The following is a 22,565-nucleotide window of genomic DNA, read 5'->3' as shown; positions in this document are numbered from 1 at the left end:
AATGACTGGACTTAAATAAAAAGAAATAAAATGCTATGGACATCTAGAATAAGTAAGTGAGGGAAAAGAAAGTTGTGTTATTATTAGACTTTGAGAGCCACGCTGTCTGCCAAAAGAGAATTAAAAAAACATATTCAAGTAAAAAAAAGATGAGCCAAGGGCTTTCTATTCAGCAAAAATGTCTTTCAAGTATGAAGGGCACCAACACACTGTTATTAACAAGCAAGGACTTGGAGAAGATTATTTTAATGAATCCTCTCTGAGGAATCTGAAAGCAGAGGAGTGACATCGACATAAGGACCCTGGTCAACATTAAACATATAGTTACTTGTTGAGGACTGAAAGGGAGGCAGGACAGGCTGCAATGGCCATAGTCAGGAGTGTGGATGTAGTACAATGGCAAAAAATCGGGGAAATGTGGAGAGCATGACAAAATTTTTAAAAATTCTCTTCAGTAATTATATTTTTATGGGAGTGCTAATATTATCCTGAGCCTGTTTGTATATAATATGGAATAAAACAAATAAGTAATTATGAAATATTCTAATTCAGTCATCCTCTGTAACTTTAAGAATCAGGATTCTCAGTATGAAAAGAAAAAAATAAAGATAAAATACAGAAGAAGCTAAATAAAAGTACTCTGTAATCTTCTCTGAGTAACTCAGCAAGGTCAGTGATTGAGGGCTGGTGTGGGGCCGCCTGATTCTCAATGTAAGAAGTAAGGGTAAGGCAGAACCAAATTAACTTTTACCTTTGGAAAATATGGAAGTTGAATAGGGCAATTCAATTTTTCCCAATTTGAATAGGAGCAATTAGCATAACTCCTATGGTATTTTATCTTAAAATTTATACATACATATACAGATAGATAATTAAATAAATAATTTCCTGGCTGTCTGTAAAAGCAATGACCAACCTAGAAGCAATAAACCCCCTTAGCACTGAGATTGTGGTCTTGAAATACCATTTTTCTTGCGTAAATGAGGGCCACTTGGAGAATGATTTATTCCAAATTTGGGGCAAAAATGTACTAGGTGAACCTGGAATAACTATTAGGCTCATGTCAAAAAACTCTGAGACCAACTTAAAGAGGTTCTTACTATAATTTGAGTTTCTGCAAGGAAAATAATTATAATGAATTGAAACCCAAATATGTTTAAATCCATAAATTCATAACAATATTTGAAATAATTAGGTACTTTCAGAAAATCATAGGTAATCAATTCATTATCTTGAAAAATGTTAAATAAATTAAAAGAATGAACATTAATTCTGCTCTTTCTCTATGAACTATATCATTGTTTCAATAAATCATACATGATGGACATTGTCTCTTGAAAGCAGTTAATAACTAAGAAAGAATTAATAACTAAAAAAGAAATGGTCAGAACTAAAATACCATGATTTATAAGTCCTCATGAATCAATGAACTTAGGCATTGAGTGTCAATAGCTGCTAACATTACTGAAAGCAAGACAATCATTATATGCTGCCCATCTGACTGAGCCTCTGTATCCAACTGCTAATACAGGAAATACAGGGACAGAGGCACATGTGGATCTGCACTATGAGTGTGCAGTCATCAGCATCCAGATTGTGGGGAACTATAGATCAAGTGGTCAGGTTTTAACAGATTATAAGGCAAACAAAGAATAGAGGAAAAACCTGTAGATGAAGAGATTCAATGGAAGCAGTTTTTAAATGGATAAGACTAAACCCTACTATCTATCGACTTTAGTGGAAAACTATAAAGAAGCAGAAAATCTATAATAATAAAAGGGTAATATGCTAATTAGACTGGACATCTTCTGGATGCATTCTGGATGTCCTTCCTGATGAAGCCGGGGCCTGAGGGAAGCCAGCCCGGGTCCCAGGTGCCTGCCAGCAGCCAGAGGGGGGAAGCCCAGGTCCTGGGTGTGGGAGGGAAGCTGGTGCTGGCAGCTGAGGGAAGGAAGGCCTACTCTTGCACAAATTTTCGTGCATCAGGCCTCTAATATGATTATAAAAGGTCATGGTAGGAGTCACTTTAGTGGGAGGGAAAGTGGGATTGGATGACTGGAAAGTACTATTTCTTGGCCTGGACAGTGGTCATGAGGATGTTTGCTCATCCTGTATTATAAAAGGCTAATATGCAAATGGAGCAAATGGTGGAACAACCGGTTATGATGGACACTGACCACCAGGGGGCAAACGCTCAATGCAGGACCTGTCCCCTGGTAGTCAATGTGCTCCCACAGGGGGAATGCCGCTCAGCCAGAAGCCAGGCTCATGGCTGGCGAATGCAGAGGCGGTGGTGGGAGCCTCTCTCGCCTCCACGGCAGCGCTAAGCCGGCAGTCAGTCAGACATCCCCTGAGTGCTCCCAGACTACGAGAGGGTGCAGGCCGGGCTGAGGGACACCCCCCATGTTCACAAATTGTATGCACTAGGCCTCTAGTTAAGCTATAATTTGTTTTGTGGGAATGTCTATATCTACATTTTATCTCACAATAAAGAAAGTTGAAAGTCTTTCCAGTCCCTTACCTGTGCCTTGGCCAATTTCTTTTCCAGAAGATCCCGTTCTCGCTCTGTTTGCTGCAGACGTTTATTAAGCTCCACTATGTCTCCCTTGAGTGATGCCAGGGCTGCCAAGTGGAGCTGCGGCAACAGAAAGAAAGGAGCACAAGGTTAGAACCTTCAGCAGAAACTCATTTCCTTCCTTTCATTCCCTGTAATTAGTGTGATCATGTAAAAAATGTTTCACCTCAAATGGGATGCTTTGGGTGCTATTAATCTCAGAGGACAACAGACATAAATCAGATGTCTTATAGGAAGCTGGGTTGTATGATCACCCTAAATGTAACAGGAGAAAACTATTGTATGTAGGCAGTGAGACCTAATTTTGAAAGGTCAAATCAGGATGGAGAGCAAAGCTTCTCATTCTCGGGGCTTTCCCTGAGTTCCTCAGCAAGGATGATATTAAGAGCTGGTGTGGGGCTGCCTGATTTTCAACATGAGAAGGATAAGGCAGAACAGAATTAGCTTCTACCTTTGGAAAAAATATGAATGCTGAATAGGGCAATTCAAATATTTGTTGCAATTCAATCACCCACATTGCTGTGTGAACAACAGACAGACCAAAGGGCTGAGCTTTTAAATTTTTTAATTAATTTAATTTTTTCCATCACCATTTATCCCCTCTATGCCCTCTTCTACCTCCACCCACCCCTTTCTCCCCTGGAGCTATTTTTTAAGAAAAAAAAATGGGAGAGCTCATTTCTTCATATGGTCTCCTCCTACAGTTGCCTGTTAGTTTTTTGGTGGCTCATTCTTCCTCACTGTCCCCCAGCTGGACTAGACTGACCAGATGCTTTTGCACCAGCAGGTCCTCTCAGAGGAGCAGCAGCTAGACTCTGATAAATTATGCTGTGAACAGACCAACCAAGAATCCATCCAGGTATCTTTCCCTGGCCAGTTCTCTCAGGTTAACCGGAGCCAGGGAGAACGCTCTTCACCAGAGGAACAAGTGGCACCATGCACTGCCAGGATCTCAAGAGCTCAACTTTCAAGTTCTGAACACCAAGCTCCAGAGGCACACACACCTGCCACACACCTGCCTGCTGGGGCTTCGGGGCCAATGGACGGGACTAGCCCTAAGATCCATTCAAAGCACTAATCCCGGAGCAGTACCACCTTTCAACCTTTGCTCTCTGAGTTACCACTTCCCATCTGTCTTCATCATCAATTCCAGGCGGAGCTCAGCACATTCCCTAGCTGAGTTCCACATTACGTTTGGGTGACTGACTAGAATTAACAAACCCTCCTCTTTAGAATTTTTTTTTTTAGCTTCTGCCAAGAGGGACTTAAAGTAAGGAGTGAACAAATAAGTGTGATCTTTAAAAATGGACGCAGTACAACAGTACATAGTTCAACTCTGAAGATTTGAATTTCAGGTTTAGAAAAATGCCCTTTTCCGCAACCGGCACCATCTACACTGCACGTTGTTGGCTGGCAGGCTTTGGGGAGGGGGTGGTGTTATGAGGCAGGGAGAAGGAGATACAGGGAGGACACTGGGATTTCAAAACAGTAGTTTATATTAGTCTATAACAGCAATGAAAGTGACTTCACTTAATTGCATCAGGGCTGCAAACCAACAGATCAATAGCTGACGTGAAATCGGGAATGCTTGAAATTAAAAAAGGAAATGTCAGGCAATCTGGTGGTATTTGCCTTCCTATGGAGGGCTAGGGCCCTCTGAAAAGGTCACTTTGGGTTTCACATACAAGGTTCTGTCTGATGAATTCTCAGCACAAACACCACAGTGTTCCCATTGTACAATCTTTTTGAGGCTGTTTTGCTTCCCATATGGTAGAGTGGGACACAATCCACTCCCTTAGCAACTGGGGTGACCCTCCTCCTATGAGCTGTCAATCTGAGGATTTTCCTTCAGCGTCACTGTGCCCTTTGCACTATTATGTTGGGTCTTGGGAGAAGGTTCTCCATGTCACTTCTGGAGAGAAGGATAAACTACACGGAGAGCTGAGATGTTCTTTCAGAAACAAAGGAGTGGGAACGAGGACCTTGACTGTGTCAGCCTGTTTCCTCCCTTACAACATTTCCCCTCCGACTCCTGGGGGACAGGGTTGCCTGAAGGGGCGGGGGCAGAATTAGGGGGAAAAGATGCCAGAGGAGGCTGGGCCCGATGGGGAGACCTAGAGGAGTTATTTCCATCACAGTGCAGAGCAGAGGGCACCCAGGATGGGCCGCTTCCATGGAGGAGAGAGAGCGCTGCTCTCCAGATTGGCAGGAAGATCCACAGGATGCGCATTTGGAGCAAGTCCCTTCACTCCCTGATGGAAGGGGCCTGTCCACAAAGTGAGAGTAGGAGCGTAGACCAGTGGTTCTTAACCTTCCTCAGGTCACAGATTCCTTAAGACTCTCATAAATGCGATTGGCCTTTCTCTTACAAAAGAGTATAAATTGGGGGTTCATGCATGTGTCCCACCTAATCATGGCGCTAACACACACTGGAAATATTCATGGATCCCAAATTGAGAAACATCTGGATTTGATGCCAGCTCCATGATCCCGCATTAAGTTTTGCAGACTGTCTCATATGCCCTAACACAGATGTCTGGTGAGGAAAAGGCCCTGGTACTGCACTTGGCATCTCCCACTTCCAACCTGCAGGTGAGTATCTGAAACCCAGAGACAACTAGCGTACTCAAGGTCCCAGGGATAGCTTAACATCAGAACCAAGGCCACCAGTGCCCTTTCCTCACTATATGATGTTGTGACAGTAATTTTCAGGGTTTTTCTATGAGAATAAAATTATTACTTTAAATATTTCCCTCTAATTAGTAAAAAAATGAAAATGTAATAAAAAAAAATAAACCAGAAAGAAAACATTCTAAAGTTTAGTGGTGGCCTCTGGGTAGTTTCAAACTATTTTTGGATACTTAATTCTTTTTAAAAGAGAAAGAGGCTTTTGTATTAAACAAAAGGGTTGTGGTTGTGTTTTCTGCACTTACCAGCTGGATCAGAAAAATTGAAAAGGGTTATTTTCCTTCCTTGCTGCATCTTCCTTCCCACCCACCAGCTTTTCTGATAGAAGGTAAAACTTTAAAAATGAGGTAAAATACACACATGCCCCTAATGTTACTGACAATTACTCAGCAGAAGCCGTAACTACAGAGGATGGGAGGGAGAGGGGGAAAAGTTTGCTCACAAGTCACAAGACCTGTTGCTTGGAATCGCGCTGACAGGCCCCTCCTTTACCACCTGGTGACGGGACACAGATAAGTAAGTTCCCACCACAAGGTGTGCTCCCCACTCCCTGTGAATCTCAGTTCAGCAGCCCTCCTGGTCCCACCTTATCAATAACTCGGTAATGAAAAGCTGACTAGCCCTCCCTTCTTTCTGCATCTCATCCACTCATCCTGCCGGAGCTGGTGGTATCTCTGTTAATTCATAAGCTGGAAAGTGCGGGCGGTGCTACAGGTAGTATGATGGAACCTGTGTAGTATCAAGATAGGCATTGGAAATGAGTATAAAGTTCTTTCTGGGTAATTTTTAAAAGGAGTGACAGTGGGTTTAAATCTCAGGAAAGGTAAATTTACCAAAATTGACAAGATCTATAGTAGAAAAATTACATATATATCATTTGGGGGGTCTTGTTATTTATATTCTGGTTTCTGAAATGGCCTCTAACGAGTTAGAGCTTCAGACATATGAACTATGAAGTACCATTACTTGAAGCTGTTTCACTCACCAAAGAGGAAGAAAATATATTTGGAGTCAGTGCTAGCCTCTCCCAACACATTTCTCTCTTCATGCTCAGGAAGAAGACCTTGATTTTTAGCTGGTTATACTGGTTCAGCTACTGTGTCCCAGTTTTCAGCCTCCCTTGCAGTTGGAGCTAGATGTAGACATGTGACAAAGCTTGGCCAATAAGATGTAAGCGGAACATTATGTGGAGTTCTGGGAAAATATTTTTGAAAGAGGGCCTGCCCTTTTTCTCTTCCTTGCTTGGTATATTAATGTGATGGATGGAGCAGCCATCTTGCTTCATAAAGATGAGGTCACCTTCCAGGGAGCCGAAAGGTGCCCGATTCCCTAACAGTTTTGTAGCGCCACCCTATCCTTTGGAATGTCCAGACGTCTGTAACAGCACATGAGAAACAGACCTCTGTTGTATAGACCAACATTATGTTGAGGTACTTTGGCAAATGAAGTTGACTTAATCCTCATTTATAAAGAATCAGATAAGCCTGGGTTCAAATCTCATTTATGCCACTTACTGGTCGATTGTCTTCGGACAGTTCATTTAAGTGCTTTGTTACAGGGCTGCCATAAATGAGGCAGCATCCACAGAGTGAGCAGCATGGTGTCTGGAACCAGGTGTGTGTTCCTCTTTTCCAGCCATGTTTCAAGTCAACAGCCTTCTCAGACTAAGTCCCACCCAAGGAACATTTAGATCATCCTCAGAGGATTCCCACAAAATACCGACTTCTGCGCATGGGCCACGAAGTTTCAATCGCACTGTACATGCACGCCTGCACGTGGTATTTTGTGGAAAAGCCACACTCAAGGGGCCAAAGAGCCGCATGTGGCTCGCGAGCTGCAGTTTGGCGACCACTGCCTTAGGCTGTTTTCAGCCCTGCTTCACATTTCCAGGTTCCAAACAACCTGGAAATTGGGCTGCAACCTAACTGTCAAAATGGTCGTTATTTTTGGATGAAACATTACTTGTCTAATATTTCATTGTCCAACTGGCTATTAGGATGAGCTCATTTAGCCTCTGACGGATAGTGTCCAGCTGCCTGGGCCCAGGTGAGAAGCTAGCAGTGCCTTTTTGATGGCCTCTCCCATCGGCTCCTTTTGGGCCAAGAGCACAGATCTTTCCTGTTACACATTAGCCATGAGACAAATGGCTTCACACTTCTTAAGCTGCCCTTTTAAGCCAGCAGCTCAAGGACTCTGGTGAGCCCCCAAGAGCACCACTGTGTATTGTCGGTGATAATGTGCTCCTCCATCTTACTCCACTAGCAATAAAAACAGCAAACACATGCTGGCACCGTCCTGTTTACTGGTACTCTCCCGTGCATCACCCCATTGGATCTGCACCTTTCACCCCACAGCTCTGTGATCTGCAGGGAAGCTATGGATCCCAGTTCGCTGAGGCACAAGTCCTTTCCCCCAGGATCACAATTGATGAACAGGACCCAGGACCTGAATCTAGGCTGTCAAACTCCAAGTCCACTAGCCTGCTCATCTTTCTGAGGCTTTGATCTGCTCTTTAACAGCACCGCCTTCAGTGGGACCCATGGCTTCCACAGCCACCCCTGAGACAGAGGAACGAGTTCATCCCCACAGTCTCCACAAGTACCAGGTGTGATGGCTGAGCCAGCCTCCCCGCTTTGTTGGCAGGCAAGCTCACCCAGGGCAAGGGGTGCTTGCTCTCTTTCTTTCTCCTTAACCTGACCTGGCTACTTGAATGGCACTCCTGTAAGTCATGCCATTCTCTGTCAGGGAACCTCTGTTTCCTCCCCACCAAGCCATTACCACCCTGTCCTGAAAGAGCCACTTGCCCTCCAGGTACAAGGGATACACAATTTTGCTTATGCTTGAGTGGTGACAATGGGTAGTGCCAACTTCTTTCACCACATGAACGGTCCTCTTTGTTAAAGGGGAAGAAACAAATGCAACTAAACTTTACCAAACACATGCTCACGGCAGGTTCTACACTAGGTGCTTCCTACTCTTTACCGAATTCGATCAGCTGAAGAGCCCTGCAGGAGACAGGCAGCGTCAAAACCCGATGCCAGCCTCTCGGAATATTTTGAGAATTCTAGTCAACTCCATAGTAATAATAAGAATCATAACATTAATAGTGACCACTGGCTTAATGTTTAATGGGTACCAGGCGCTTGGGCTAAAAGCACATTTCATGCGGTGTCTCATTTGATCCTCACCACAATGCTGTGAGATAGGTATTATTCCCTCCTGACAAATGAGGAAACCAAGGCCCAGAAGACGGATAGAAAATCAGCCCGAGAGCAGAAAACTAATAAACAGTAGAATAAATATTAATACACACATACTCCGTGCTCTAATCTCTGTTGTGTGCTCACGAGCACTTCCAACTCAACATGCCACAGCTCTCCCTTGCTTGTGGGATGTGTGCGTGAGGGCATGTACATGGGAAGGATGGAGGCTGTGGGGTGGGAAGTCAGCTGTGGGCACTGGCAGGGGTAGGGAAAAGCAGGGCACAGCGGGAGGGAGCAGTGATGACGCTGGGGGTTGGCGGTCAGCTCAGCTCGGTGTGTATTTGGGAAGTTCTCTTTCACTTCCTGTGCTTTTTCATCCTTTTGAGAAGGGTTCCTACCCAATGGCCCCACCCTGAGATCTGTGCTTGGGGCTTTGCATACTTTCTTTGCCCACAGGCCCCAGAAAGGATCTGTGGAAGCTCACCACATGAGGAAGCTTTGCTGTGTAGAACTGATCAAAGTTCTTTCCCTTGGAACTGAAAGCACAGGACAATCTTACACAATGTTATCAGCGCAGAAGAAATCTGATAATGTCTAGTCCACTTCCCTCACTATAAAGACATGAAACAGACACAGAGAAACAGAGCTCATCAAATTCTGATTTCCTCCTGCCCCGTCCAGAGGCTTCCACTCTCCCATATGGCACCCAGGAGCTCACAGGGAGTGAAAAACTGTATACATCCAGCCCTGTCCTTGGAAATAGCAATAGACATCTGCACACGAGAAAAGAGCCTCATTCAGCTTCCTCTCCAAGACTCCCTCCAGCCCAGCGCTCTCATTCAGATACATAAGAACAAAATCCCTGGCAAAAGGGGAGCGGTCCCTGCCAGATGGACACAACCAGGCCTGTCCAGCAGCTTCCAGGACTGGACATTCCTATTTGCTGCCAGAAGTCCTGCTGGGGCACCTGCTGGGTAGTATTTCAAGAAAGGCTGCTCATAACCTTGAAACCTGAAACTCATTAAATATCATCTACAAGATTGTTCACTGCACCAAATCACGTTTTGCAGCTCTAGACCAACTCAGAAAGCAGCAGCTTTTGTCTTTTCCTTTGGCAGTAATTTCAGTGAGAGATCAGCTCCCTGATTTACTTTGTAAACTTCCATAAGTTCAGTTGTTGAAAACAACATTCTAGGGTTCCTTCAATATGGATGGGGTCCATTAGAGAAAAATGGGTATCTGCAAGGGGGCTGATATGGGTGATGGTGCCAACTCACAAAGCAGCTGCTGGGAGCCGGTCCATCCTTGCTGCTTGACACAGTCGCTGCAGGGAAGAAACATCTGCACAACATATGTTTCAAGGGACCTGGCGTATATGGCATACTGTTCTTAATATGTTTGCTCACCTTCTTGGCGCTATGTGTTTTAACCAAGGTCACCTCTCCGAGAAAGGTTGTTTCCCCAGGTAGGATTTTTTCCTGAGAGACAGACACTGGATAGAACATGGCAAGAGAACCTGACTAGAACATGGCTACAGAACCTGGCTAGAGAACCTGGACAGAACTTGGCTGAAGACCCTGACAAGAGAACCCGGCTATGATGATCACCTGAACGCTGCCTCTGTGTCATTCCTTCTTCACCAACTCCGTCCACACCTTTGGGTACCCCTGGACCTGCTGGGGTTGGACCCCAGCAAGCAGCCACACCACCAGCCCTAGGACTTGCCTGAAGCAACTCTTTCCTTGTCTCAAATAAATGGCTGTGAGATGACTCCCACGGCGGGAGGTGACTCTCAAGGATGGGAGGTCACCAAGACTGGCCGTTGTGGGATTTGCAGATAACCCTGAATCCCACCCCATCGGCAAACATATGCTCCTTGAGAAATAAGTCTGGCTCAATGGTTGAGAGTAGACCTATGAACTAGGAGGCCATGGTTCAATTCCCAATCAGGGCACATGCCTGGGTTGCGGGCTCAATCCCCAGTAGGGGGTATGCAGGAGGCAGCTGATCAGTCAGTGATTCTCTCTCATCACTGATGTTTCTCTCTCTCTCTCTCTCTCTCTCTCTCTCTTCCTCTTTGAAATCAATAAAAAAATGTATATATTAGAAAATAAGATAAAAATAAATCACATAATTTTCCTGGAAATAATAATAGCTAGCACGTGAGTGTTTACTATGTGCTAGCTGCTATATGAAGCATGTAACACTCTCTCAATTATTATTCACATTGCCTTATGAACTGGTTACTATTCAACCCCAATTTAAAGAGGTAGGAATTGAGGACAGTTTACTGAACTAGTTAGAAGTTCAGTAAACTGTCCAACTAGTAAGTGGCAGAGCTAGAACATAAGCCCGGGTATGTCTAACCCCTGAGCCGGTTCATTCACTATGCCTCATGCTTTGCAACAGAATATCATAGCACTTCCCAGATCCTTGCAGATACCGGTGAAACCGTTGAGAAAATTAGGTGTCAGAGGTTCCTTTTATAAGAGGGAAAAGCAGAAATGCAAAATTAGCATGGGGGAAAATGGTATTATTTAAAACTTCCAATATTTTGAGAAATAAAAGACCATTCAGCTGCTATCAGATCCAGGAAGGAATCAAAGAAAAACTAATCTCCAGCTATTTACATAACCTATGGGTGAAAGTTAAAGAGGAAAATATCGCAGTGGAGGTGAAAAAGCTCTTAAATTTTGCTAATTAAACTACCCGGGAGGAAAGCTCACTTTAGTTAATAGATCTTAAAAAATAAAAACCCAAACAGTAGCATATTATATATATTTTAAATTTTACTATACAAATATTATAATACAAGAGTTGCTAGTAGGAATACATAACTTGGTATTTTCCACTAACAAATAATTTCATACTTCTGATGGTGTTATTTCCAAAGGAAACCAGAATTACAGGTGTATACAAGGTTATTTGTAAAGGAACAGAGGCAAAATAAAGACACTGCAATAAACCAGCAGCCTCCACTGACATTTCAAGGTGGGCTGCATCCTAATGACACATCATGAAGGAGATGAAGATGTAACAATTAAATCTGGCTAATCAGAGGACATGAATATTTCAGCGTGCTCTACCGATGTGATCCCTGAGGCAGAAACTCCCACAGAGAATTATATGAGCAGGAGTAAAGAGTTCCTGACAAGGCCTGCATTGTTCATAAATTTTTATATTGATCCAATTCAGCACGTATTGAATTCCTCATTCCAGAGAAACAAAGTACCTTTAATGGTGAAATAGTCAATAAACTCCGCAGATTAGGAAAGGCCTAGTATTTTACAGCAACAGTTTTGAAAAGACTCCTCCCCCCCGCCCCCCCCCCTTTTTTTTTTACTGAATTGAGGACAGTGTTTTTTCTTTGGGAAAATGACTGAAGATTTAGATTTGAGTATGTGTGTGTGTATACATGTATATACAGATACATACATATATAAATTTACATGTATTAATATATACATATAAACTTTATATAAAAACTCAAGGCACACACGTTCAGACATTTTGTGAGCACAGGATACAGCCAAGTTGTTGCTGATTTGAGACACTCAATACAGTCGTTAAATGCACTGTCAACTTTTAAAAGATACTTTAACATGCACTATTTCATTTAAAGAAAGTCACTTTAAGTGCTTGATGCCATAAACAAGCTCCCATTTCAGTGAGGGCACAGGCAGGCCGGGCTTCTCCATCCTCACCCAGGGCTGCTGATGGACGGGCCACTTGCTGGTGCATGGCGTCCGAAGCACCAGGAAAGGGCGGGAGAGACACATTTCAAGTCTGCTCAGCGTTCTCTCCCATCAGAGCCCTGCTGGCGGCTTCAGAGAACAGTGTGTTTAAATAGAAGGAACGATCTGAATCTTCTCTCCTTTCCAAACCACATGAACCAGCCAATACTGATCCCAAGCAGGCCCATCTTCCCAGAAAAGGGAGAGACTGGGAGAGGGAGTGCAGGGAGAGGAACAATGGGGGGAAATTCCTTAGGTAAGGACATGGGTTTTATCACTATCACAAGACAGAAACACAACCCCCCCCCCAGTCCCGAGTATCAGTTTAGCCTCGGTGATGCTGTTAAAAATTTTCCCAGCCTCAGCTTACTTACCTTGTGATACGGGAACAATAACCGTACAGAGCGGTGAAGATTAAATGAACATACTGCAGGTTAATTACTTAACCACCAGGCTGCCTGGCAGAATGTCGGCCACCATGACCACTATCATCCGAATTATGATGAGCACCATGCCATGCTTTGTGCTTGCTAAAAAGTGTCAAGGTAAAATGGGGCCTTGAAAGAGTGATGGGTTACTATGCTCTCTCCTTGTTTACAGAAACCTTGATTAAGCAATCAGGCTGACTCATCACACGGAGGCCTGGATCACATTCATCACAGCAATCTACACTTTGGCTTTCAACATGTGCAATTGAGTCAGCTGCTCCCTGCCTGCACCCTGGCTGGGCCTGCAGGTAAGCAGGCAAACGCATGAATCCTAAACAGCCTAGAAACTGGAGCAGCCTCAGACCCCGTCTGCAACCCCATCCCCAGCTTACATTTCATGAGGTAAGAGAGGATCAAGAACCAAGTGGGACATGTACAGTGATCCCAAAATCAGTTATCATAAAAATGTATCTAAATGGTAAAGCTTACTATAAGCAAGGATCTGCACAAAGATTTGTTCATAATAAAAAAAAAATGATTAGTCGGGCAAATTGAACGATATGCATAATACACCATGTTGTCAACAAAATAGAGAACTATATATAACAGCTTAACATAGGAATCATAATTTCCCATATGAATACTCACTCCTCCCTCAATTCATTCAGGTTGCCTTCCTGTCATCTCCACCAACCACCTGGAGCAAGTTTTCCTTACCCGCAGCCCCCCTTCTCTATCCTTTTACTCTTTATTTTTTATAACACTTATTACTACTTGACAATATATTATACAGGTTTCTGGTTGATTCATTCCCCCATGAGATTCTGAGTTCCAAGAAGGCAGGCATGTCAAGAAACTGGGAAAATAGCCAACGAACAAGACTAACTGTGCCTGGCACATGGTCGAACTTCAGACACTCTTTGTGGAATGGATAAATTTAGAAAATTAGAAAATTCAGATAAAAGAACTTACATTATCCTTACCCCACCATCTAGAGATCACATCACTAGCAAATATGTCAGACATTTTTCTAATGTAAATATACTTAACATAGCATATGTGAAACAATATGTTTAATATAGTACTCTCTTCTATACTGTAAACTCACTAAATAGTTGACTGTATCATTAGCATCCCCTCTAAGTCGTCAAATCTCGACAACAACCCCCTGCCGTGCAGTGGCCCCGCAAGGATGCCAATGTCCCTTTTGATGAGAGCTACCTAGGACCAGGCACGACCTGCCGTGAATGCTGGCTGCACACTTCCTGTGTGCCAGGGGCCACGCAATCGCCTCCCATGGGTTTTCACTGGATTCTCACAAAGCGAGATAGGCACTATTATTACCTCATTTCGCAGATAAAGAAACTGAGGCAGAGTAAGTTTTCCTAGGATCTGAAGCCCCAAACTCGCAATCTGACCCATCCCATTGGCTGTCTCCGCATCTCCTTTACTGTGGGTAGCCGGGGTCACGCATTTGCAGATCACAGAGCTGGCGTGGGCCAAGGAGGGAATCGGAGAGGCTAAGATTGCAGATTTGGATGCCGCCCAGCACCAGATGGTTTATAGCACACAGCTCACGTGGGAGAAGCCGCCGGTATCCGAAGGGAGTTTCAGCGAGACCCCCTGTGCGCTGGAGGGCAGAAGCTTCAGCAGGTGAAGGGCAAGAGGAGCTCTGTGGCCAAACAGACCCATAGAGACCCCGGTCCTGCAAGTGAGACATCCGCTCCCCAAAGCGGGTGTGCCCCGTCCCCTCAGCCAGCACCAGCCTGGCCAGGGCCCGGTGAGACTTCACAGTCCCCTGCCAAATCACAAACAAGTCAGAACAGCGATGAAAGCTGTAACACAAGCCGGTGGCCACAGACTAACACGAAACGCTGCGGCGGAGGCCAGCTTGACAGCATTCCGGCTCTTTCCTGCGAGGAGCCGCTTCTCCCTCCGGGTTTCCTGCCACTTTGCCTCTAGAAACCACAACACAATGTAACTCAGATAGGTGCCTAACTCAGCATTATTTCAACGAACAGAGCCCCCTTCCCCCCTTCCCTCTAAGGAACAATTTTTATCACAGATGCCTTGACAATTTTCTCTCGTATAAGGTGATTTATTCCCCTTTCCTGCCCCCTACATCTCACAGGCTAATTCTGAAATTAATTCTGAAATTAATGAAGTACGGGGTGTCTGTGTATCTCTCTCTCTGTGTGTGTGTGTGTGTGTGTGATGGCAGAATGAACTAACCCCAGAAGGGGACCTGAAGACAACACAAGGTCTCCACCTGCGGCTGCCGTGGACTCTTTCTTCTCTAACACCCGCCTCCCTTGGCGGGAAGCTGCAGGAGGGTAAAGAGGCGGCCGCACCGGCGGGCTGAGGGGAGAAATGTTCCTCTGGGTGCATGTTTGATCAGTTGCTTTGGACTTTCTCTAAATGGAAGGAGCTCCCATGGGGAGGCACCATCTTCCAGCCCATACGTGTGGCTCCCAACAAACACACGCGTGGTCCCCGACAGGGCTCAGTGCTGCGTGTTGCTCGGGCAGGTGGGGAGCTTTGGGGCAATCACCAACGGCAGAGGATATGGCACCGCTCCCTCCCCACGATAGAGGTTCATGTGCAAATTAAACTGCTCCTGGGCTTATAAGGGCGGGTAGAGCTGCACATCTTCCCAAGCCCACAAAGCCAGGCCTCATCCTTAGTTCAAACAACACAGCAAGAGAGGTGACATCTAATCCTCGAGTCCCTTGCAATGCCCACCTCCGCCCCAACACCCCTTTTGTCTACCTCCTTGCAGACACACCACTGGAACGCAAACAGAAAAATTCCCTAAAGCCGCCTTATTTGTTTCCTGAAAGCAGAAAGGCAGGGAGCAGAAAAATGTCTTAAAGATTTCTGTCAAAGAATAAACCATTTCCGACATAAAGATGTCAAAGGAAAGCCTAAATCCAGCAGCGACTAGAAATACTGCAGTTTCAACAATACAAAAACCCAAATTCCCCCGAACTATTAAAGCTAAGCTTCACTGCTAAAGAAGTAGTTCCTGTCAATCACTAGGCATCGAAGCAAATACAGAGGCAGAAAACAACGGCATTCAGATGCAGTTTCCGTAGAGGCTGAGCGAGTTGCCCTGTGAGGTCAAAACCCTGAAATGCTAATGATGAAACAGTGCTGGTGATATTATAGTTCAAATGCAAGTGCCATTCTGAGATGGATTAGCAGGATTATGAGATCCAAAGACTCTGTGAGATAGTCTTGCCATCCATTTCAATCCAGAGCATCGTTTATCAAAAAGATTGAGCTTCTTTCTCGGCTCCCAGAAAAATATCACAGAAGTGGAACGGGATCACCTTGCTCTGAGGTGGGAAGTGAATTAGCGGTAGCCGACAGGCACATGGTGTGCTCTCACACAGAGGGCAGTGTGCACAGCCCCGGTCCATGGGCTGGCGTTGCAGGAGGGGGATTCAGGTTTGCTGTACCCGTCACCCCTGACAGTGATGCCTGTTACGTCTTAGAAGGTGCAGCGCGGACTGTGGGATTCCCCTCTGGAAGGCCTTTCAAGACAGGGGCGAGTCTCCTCTCTCTGGGATAATGTGGGTGCAGCCCTGCCCGAGTGTTTAGCCTATGGCCTCTCGGAATCATTCCAGCCTGATGATTCTCTCATTTTACACCAACAGATGCACTGGAGCAGAAAAGGTGAGTCAACCCCCAGAGCGGTTATGGGGCGAAGAAAAGCAGAGGTTATGTCAAGGGAAGCATGGGCACCTCAAAGTAAACTTTTGCTTATTTGTTTTCTGTTTTGTTCTTAAACCCTGGCAATAGCGGTTCCTATAACAGAGTAACACCGACAGGAGCGCAGGATTTGCGCACTTCATTCCCTGCCGCCCTATGGCCTGAGCCATGGCATTCACACGCCTGCTGGGCGAGAGCCACCCAGAAAATGGTTGTAACAGAACTGGACACTTACTTAAAGTGACTGCAACATAAAGGAGTGGTTCCTCTCCCAAATAGTAGGCTAGAGCAGCGATTTCCAACCTTTTTCAATTCATAGGACACAAAAGACTAATTACTAAAATTCTGACAAAAAAAAAAAAAAGGAGGCATACTTTTGATTTATTCACACTGGACGGCTATTGTGCTGTCTGTTGTCATTTTTAAATTTTTATTTGACAACCTAAGGTAAAAGAGGCCAGTGCCTGTGAGTAGATATTTTGTCAGGTATTGCATGTTTTAAACATTCGTGAGGCACAGCAGTTGAAAATCGCCGGGCCGGGCTGCGAAAGGTAAAGATCTGTTCCGTTGGCAGTGGAACAGATCTAAACTCTCTTTGAAATAGTCTTTCCAGGGGCCGAGAAATCTGATCTACAACTATCAACTTCCTCTTTCAATTGCCATCTTAAAATAAATCAAAATTATTCAAAATTTGCCAACTGTCTCAAAATTTTAAAAATTAAAAATGTATCCTACCTCATTCCAGATACCATATTCTGTTGGGCAATGGATTTATGTTCACGAAGAAAAAGTGGAAACATATTGTATCATTTCCTGGGGAAAACACAGAGCCTGAGAGTATCCTTGTAGGTAAAGCCACAAGGTTATGCTGAACTTTTTTTAGTCATTTCACATAACTAACGCAATATTAACCACGGCATGTCACGGCAAGACTAGTGGAGCTTATACACTATTCATCTTGCATCAATATGGCAACCAGAGAGCCGTAAGGAATTGATAACTGAAATGTGGAGTGTTAAAATTTTGCTGAAAATGTGTTTTTTCCTAATAAGCTCCAGATGTTAAGAGTACCTTCATATCCATTTAGACCAGTGCTTACATGATCTGTTCTTTGAAACCTGAAAAAATATACTTGCATTTCTTTCTCCCACTGCATTTTATGGACGAAAGTACAGTTATTGACGTTCTTTTTACAAAACTAAAAAAAGATTAGCTCTGCCCCATAAGTCAAATGATTTCCATAGAGGTAGGTTAATAGAGTATACAGAATGATAAATTTATGCTATGAAAGATGATAATATGAAGCAGAACTCCCCTATGGTGAGTTCAAATTCCAGAATATGCCATATGCACAAAACTTGCAGTTTATGGAATCCTGAATCTCCAAATTTGAATAGCAGGTGCAGGCCAGGCAACCCATGCTTTTGCGCTGTCTTTATGTTTTTATTAAGCCCACCTGGTGGGTGGCGGTGGCAGAAAAGAGGGCAAATAGATTGGTGGGTGAGTGGAGTTGGGGGAGCAGGCAGGGCAAAAGACTCGTAGCAAGGCTAATTCCATGGACTGCATTTTGCCCCTTACAGTCTGTAGTGCAAAGAGCCCCTGGATTCGGGCTAGATCAGCAGCAATATCTTAGGCAGGCTTCAGCCCATTATATCCATGACTGCTCCTGTAGGCATTCAGTAGAAGCAACCAATTGGTGTAAAGACTGTGTTGGCTAAGCAGGCAGAGTTTTAAGACAAGCCCCTCCTGTCTCCCCCTTCCCAGAGCATCTGCCTGCATAGAAATATTGGAACCGCCACTGTCCCAGATGCCTGCCCTTTGACCTGGGGAGAGGGGAAGAGGAGACAATGACCTGCATCACTCTTACTGTGTTGTGGCTAAGAAGGGAAGAGGGAAAAAATCAAAGGAAGGAAGAAAGGGGAAATAGAATGGGTAGGCCGTATGCATGGAGGCAGCCATTAATTCTGAAGGAAGCCAAGAAACCTAGAAGAAAAATAAAGTGAAGATAATTACATTAGCATTATAGGTCAAGGAAAACAACAACAACCATGGACCCTTTGAAAGACTTCTCCTTGCAGCATCATTTCTGTACTTAAACGTGTCAAAGCCTTCACCTTGCATCATCTCCTGTAATGATATCCCCACACCCTCCCAACCCAGCACTGTCAGGAGCACTCAACCTTAGATAATTGGGAGGAGTTGAGCTGTGGCATGAGAAATAGCTGGAGGCTGTTCTGGCAAAAGAATACCCTTTTCAGACTCGGTCAAACTGCTCAGGTACAGAGCAAAGGGGTTAATGTTCAAGTTCAGAAACTCATTGCTGGTCACCTTCTGGCCACGGGGAGACACAAGGGTGGTTTCTTAAAATGCATCGACTTGCCCTCTTCCCCGTGACGGGTCACCTTTTGAACTGGGGTGGGATGACCCGGGAAGAAAATAGAAAGCTCTGCCGCCAGGCGCTGCTGTGAGAGTGGGGAACAATCAGAGGACTGTCTTGAAAACAAAATGCCTCGTAATAGTAGCTATTCAAGCAGCAAGAGGCAATTCAGAAAAGGGCACTGCTTGGAAGATCAGCATAAATGATATGTTTTTATTCTGCTCCAGCGTTTATGCATTGCCCAACTTCACTTCGGTTAAGTAAAGTACCTTCTTCTGGGCACGGCAAGTACATGATACCTCAGCCATAACTACTACGTAGAATTAGATGGACGCCCCACATTTCAACTCCAATGTAAAATTCTTAGGATTTTTAATAAGATGCACAAGTGGCTTTATTATTATTTTTTAAAGGACAAGGTCATCAGTAGGTCTGGTGTTCATGGGGAGAAAGTAACGAATGTGTCTATATTAAAGTTTTTTCTTTCTTCCCAGCAATTACTTCTTTTAAACAAGGGCAAGTAGAGCCGTAGGATGTACCTAGTTCCATTATTTCTTTTATCCTTTTCTTCAATGGACTTCATTTCTACTTTGCGGCAGAAACAAACATCCTTTTCTTGTAGAACTGGGCAATACCCCCTTTTCCCATCTCTCGGGCAAGAAGCCACATTTCTGAAAATTTCTGACACACCACCACCACCACAGGAATGATGGGAAGCTTGGCTGCTTGTGTGTGTGTGCCTGTAATGAAAGTACCTCAGGGCCCAATCTCTGCATGCCCCCACCCACTCCTGCTGCTTTATCTGTTCTGTGGAAGTTAATATCTACCCTATTCACTTTCCAGGGATACTGGGGAGATGGGGACATGTTTATATAAGTGCCGCATGTTACAAGCACTATAAACATGCTATTTTCAATATATGATAACAGTTCAAGGTGGTACTTACTGACTTTTACAGCTCCCCTTACTTGAGTCCTTAAAACTGTGTGTTAATCTCTAAGACACTTTATAAAGTTTGACAAAAAGTCACATTACAGACTGTGTTCTCTTTGCTAATGGGGCCAACAATGCAGTATGAGCAAGTACCTCTGAGTGCTCTGCTCCCACACAGAAGCCCTGAGGAGCTGATCTTTAAGGACAAGACTTGAAGTTGGGGAGTTAGGACCCACATATTGCCAGGTCACTCTCAATATCTTTATACTAATGAGAGTCTCGGAAAGTAAAGAGTGAGTGTTTGGCTCCCAATATCAGGATTTCTGCATCCTGAACGCATCCTGAACTGAGACTCCTCCCAAGTGCTGGGGATGAGTGTCTCAAACTTTGGTTTCAAACATGCTGGATGCTCTTGTGAACCGTTTCTTTTTCAGGGGTGTTTGGCCATGACCTCATCAAATCACAGAACATGGATTTCTGGAAGCTCACTCAGATGGTCTTCAACACAAAACCTCTAACTCACAACTGCGCATGTCAACAGGAAGTTCCTGAGGCAGGGTCTGCAGAGCATAACTACAGCAGGGCACAAGATAACTTCCCATCACACAGGGGACCGTTTTCATGACTCTAATGACTAAAGAAGAAGCACAGAATACAGAGCTGTCCCGTCACTCTGGAACCCATTAGCCCGCATTTCTGCTCCCAGTGTATTAAGGTTCATTCTGGCAATCAGCTGACAAGGGCAAAAATGCACAGATAAGCAACAGGTGCAAACTTAATTAACCCAGAAAACATAGTTGGTGGCTCTGTGCTCCATATAATTTCACAGTGATTACGGGGCAATCTCCACAGAAAAAAGCAGCTACGCAAAGGAATTCTCCAGAAAGTGTGGGGATTCAAGGCAGAGAGCTTCAGAGATATCTGCTTGTCGAACCAGGAAGCCCAGACACTGTTCTAAGAAGCCTCACTGAACAAAGGCTCTCTCCCTTCCCTGCCCCTATGACCCGCCTCCCATCAGCTCTTCTTAAAATCTAGAAAAAGTAAAATGGAAAGCTACTCAAATGCTGGTTGACCACCTTCAGGCACTGTGGGAGCCTTGGGAAAGAAAAGAATAATTACTTAGGAAAGGGATTCTGTATGAGGACGCATAGGACACTTCTCTCCACGAAAGGAGTGGAAGACAACAGAGACACATACCCGTGGACAGTTCATACCATATGAACATAATTCAACTCAAAAAATCCAGGTACCTGGCTTAATACTGATGACCAAGTGCCACTTAAAAATGAGACAGATTTCAGAGCTGGCTGGCCCAGCTTCTGTCCAGGTGATCACAAAACCGCCAGAGTCAACATCTCAGGATTGCCTCTTTAAAGTTATTTCACAGTCTGGGTAAGGTTTTGGAGGTTATTGTACTACTTAGCTTCTTCGGCAATTCATCTAGATATGGAATATGCTTCATTTTCTCTCACACAGTATGTGGTCAGCTACTTCCTATAGCTTTATCACTGAGAAATATTTACTTCCCATGTACATCTCTTCCCCTTCTAAGTAACCTTAAATAAAAAGGGGAAGGGGTGCCCTGGCCAATGTGGCTCAGTGGTAGAGTGTCAGCCGGGACACAGAAAGGTTGCAGGTTCGATTACTGGTCAAGGACACATACCTGGGTTGCAGGTTCGTCCTGAGTTTAGGAGGCAACCAACTGATGTGTCTCTCTCACATTGATGTTCTTCTCTTTCCCCCTCCCTCCCTCCCACTGTCTAAAAAAAAGGGGGGGGGAATATAAGATTTTGCTCTTTACCCACACCTTTTAAATATTGACAAAACCAGGCTACAAGACAGGCCATCTGTCCATCTTAATATAATTACCTATATGCTGGATGTACCATAATTTAACCAACAACCAATTACTGGATATGTTACCAGTTTTCTTTGTTGTATGATGCTGCAATGAAAAATAGGAAAAATTCCTGAAAATGGAATTATTTGGCTAAAGCTTCTGAGAGATTGCCTCCCCACCCCCATAAACTATTGTAGCATATTCTGCCAGCCATATCTGTTTTGCTTTATGCTCAACGACTATAGATATATCATTTAAATATTTTTTGCCCATATGGTTCCAAGATGACTTTTAGTTTTCATTTCCTTGATTATTTAAGGTTAATTTTTTTTCATAAATCTATTGGACATGTGACTTTATTTTTAAATCGTCTGTTCATGTTCTTTGCCCATTTTGACAGGATGCTGACTTCTTAGTGTTTGATGTGTATTACAGATATTAACCTTTCCCCATATGTATTGCAAATATTCTTTCCCAGTTGGCTGTTCACTTTTTAATTTATATAGTGTTTCCTGACATCAATGCTTTATATTCTCATGTTGTCTCAATAAATATTTTCCTTTATAGATCTTTCCCTCTGCTTCTTGTTTAAAAAGTCCTTCTCTACTCAGATCAGATAGTTACTTACATTTCCTTCATTGTGATTTTAAAGAATGTAGTCATCTTAATCTTTACTTATCTGGAATTTCATTGCATAGGTAAATTACAAATCTAAGTTTGTTGTTTTTATTTAGTATTATCCTATTACTACTGAATAATTAAACCCTTTCTACTGTTCTTATATGTAGCCATTACCATGTTGCTAAATCCTTTTTTATTACTTTAAATTATAGTATTAGAATGTTTAATGTTGCATTAGTATAAAAATCTCCCCTTTGCTTTTTCAAAAATATTTAATCTATTTGTTCATTGTAAACATAGAATGATGAAGATTAAAAAAAACTCATAGGGTTTTGGGTAGAACAATATATATTTTTTCTTTTTTCCCAGGAATGTCATGCTACAAACCATTCTTAGTGCCCACTGTTCTGAGCACTGAGTGCAGAAATAGCCACTTCCTCTGTGCCCTGATG

The 22,565-nt window shown here is 43.9% G+C and overlaps 1 protein-coding gene across 1 annotated transcript in view; it reads right to left on the bottom strand.

Annotated features, from left to right (window-relative positions):
* MCC (mutated in colorectal cancers) overlaps positions 1 to 22,565 on the bottom strand; it is a 234,993-nt gene that overhangs the window by 96,160 nt on the left and 116,268 nt on the right. Inside the window, exon 2 of the mRNA XM_006755280.2 lies at positions 2,522 to 2,635. Coding sequence (XP_006755343.1) covers positions 2,522 to 2,635 — 114 coding nt within the window. The remainder of the gene's footprint in view (positions 1 to 2,521; positions 2,636 to 22,565) is intronic.

This window comes from Myotis davidii, unplaced genomic scaffold (genome assembly GCF_000327345.1).
Source record: "Myotis davidii unplaced genomic scaffold, ASM32734v1 scaffold130, whole genome shotgun sequence".
NCBI classification, from domain to species: domain Eukaryota; kingdom Metazoa; phylum Chordata; class Mammalia; order Chiroptera; family Vespertilionidae; genus Myotis; species Myotis davidii.
This window is presented reverse-complemented; position numbering and strand designations above follow the sequence as displayed.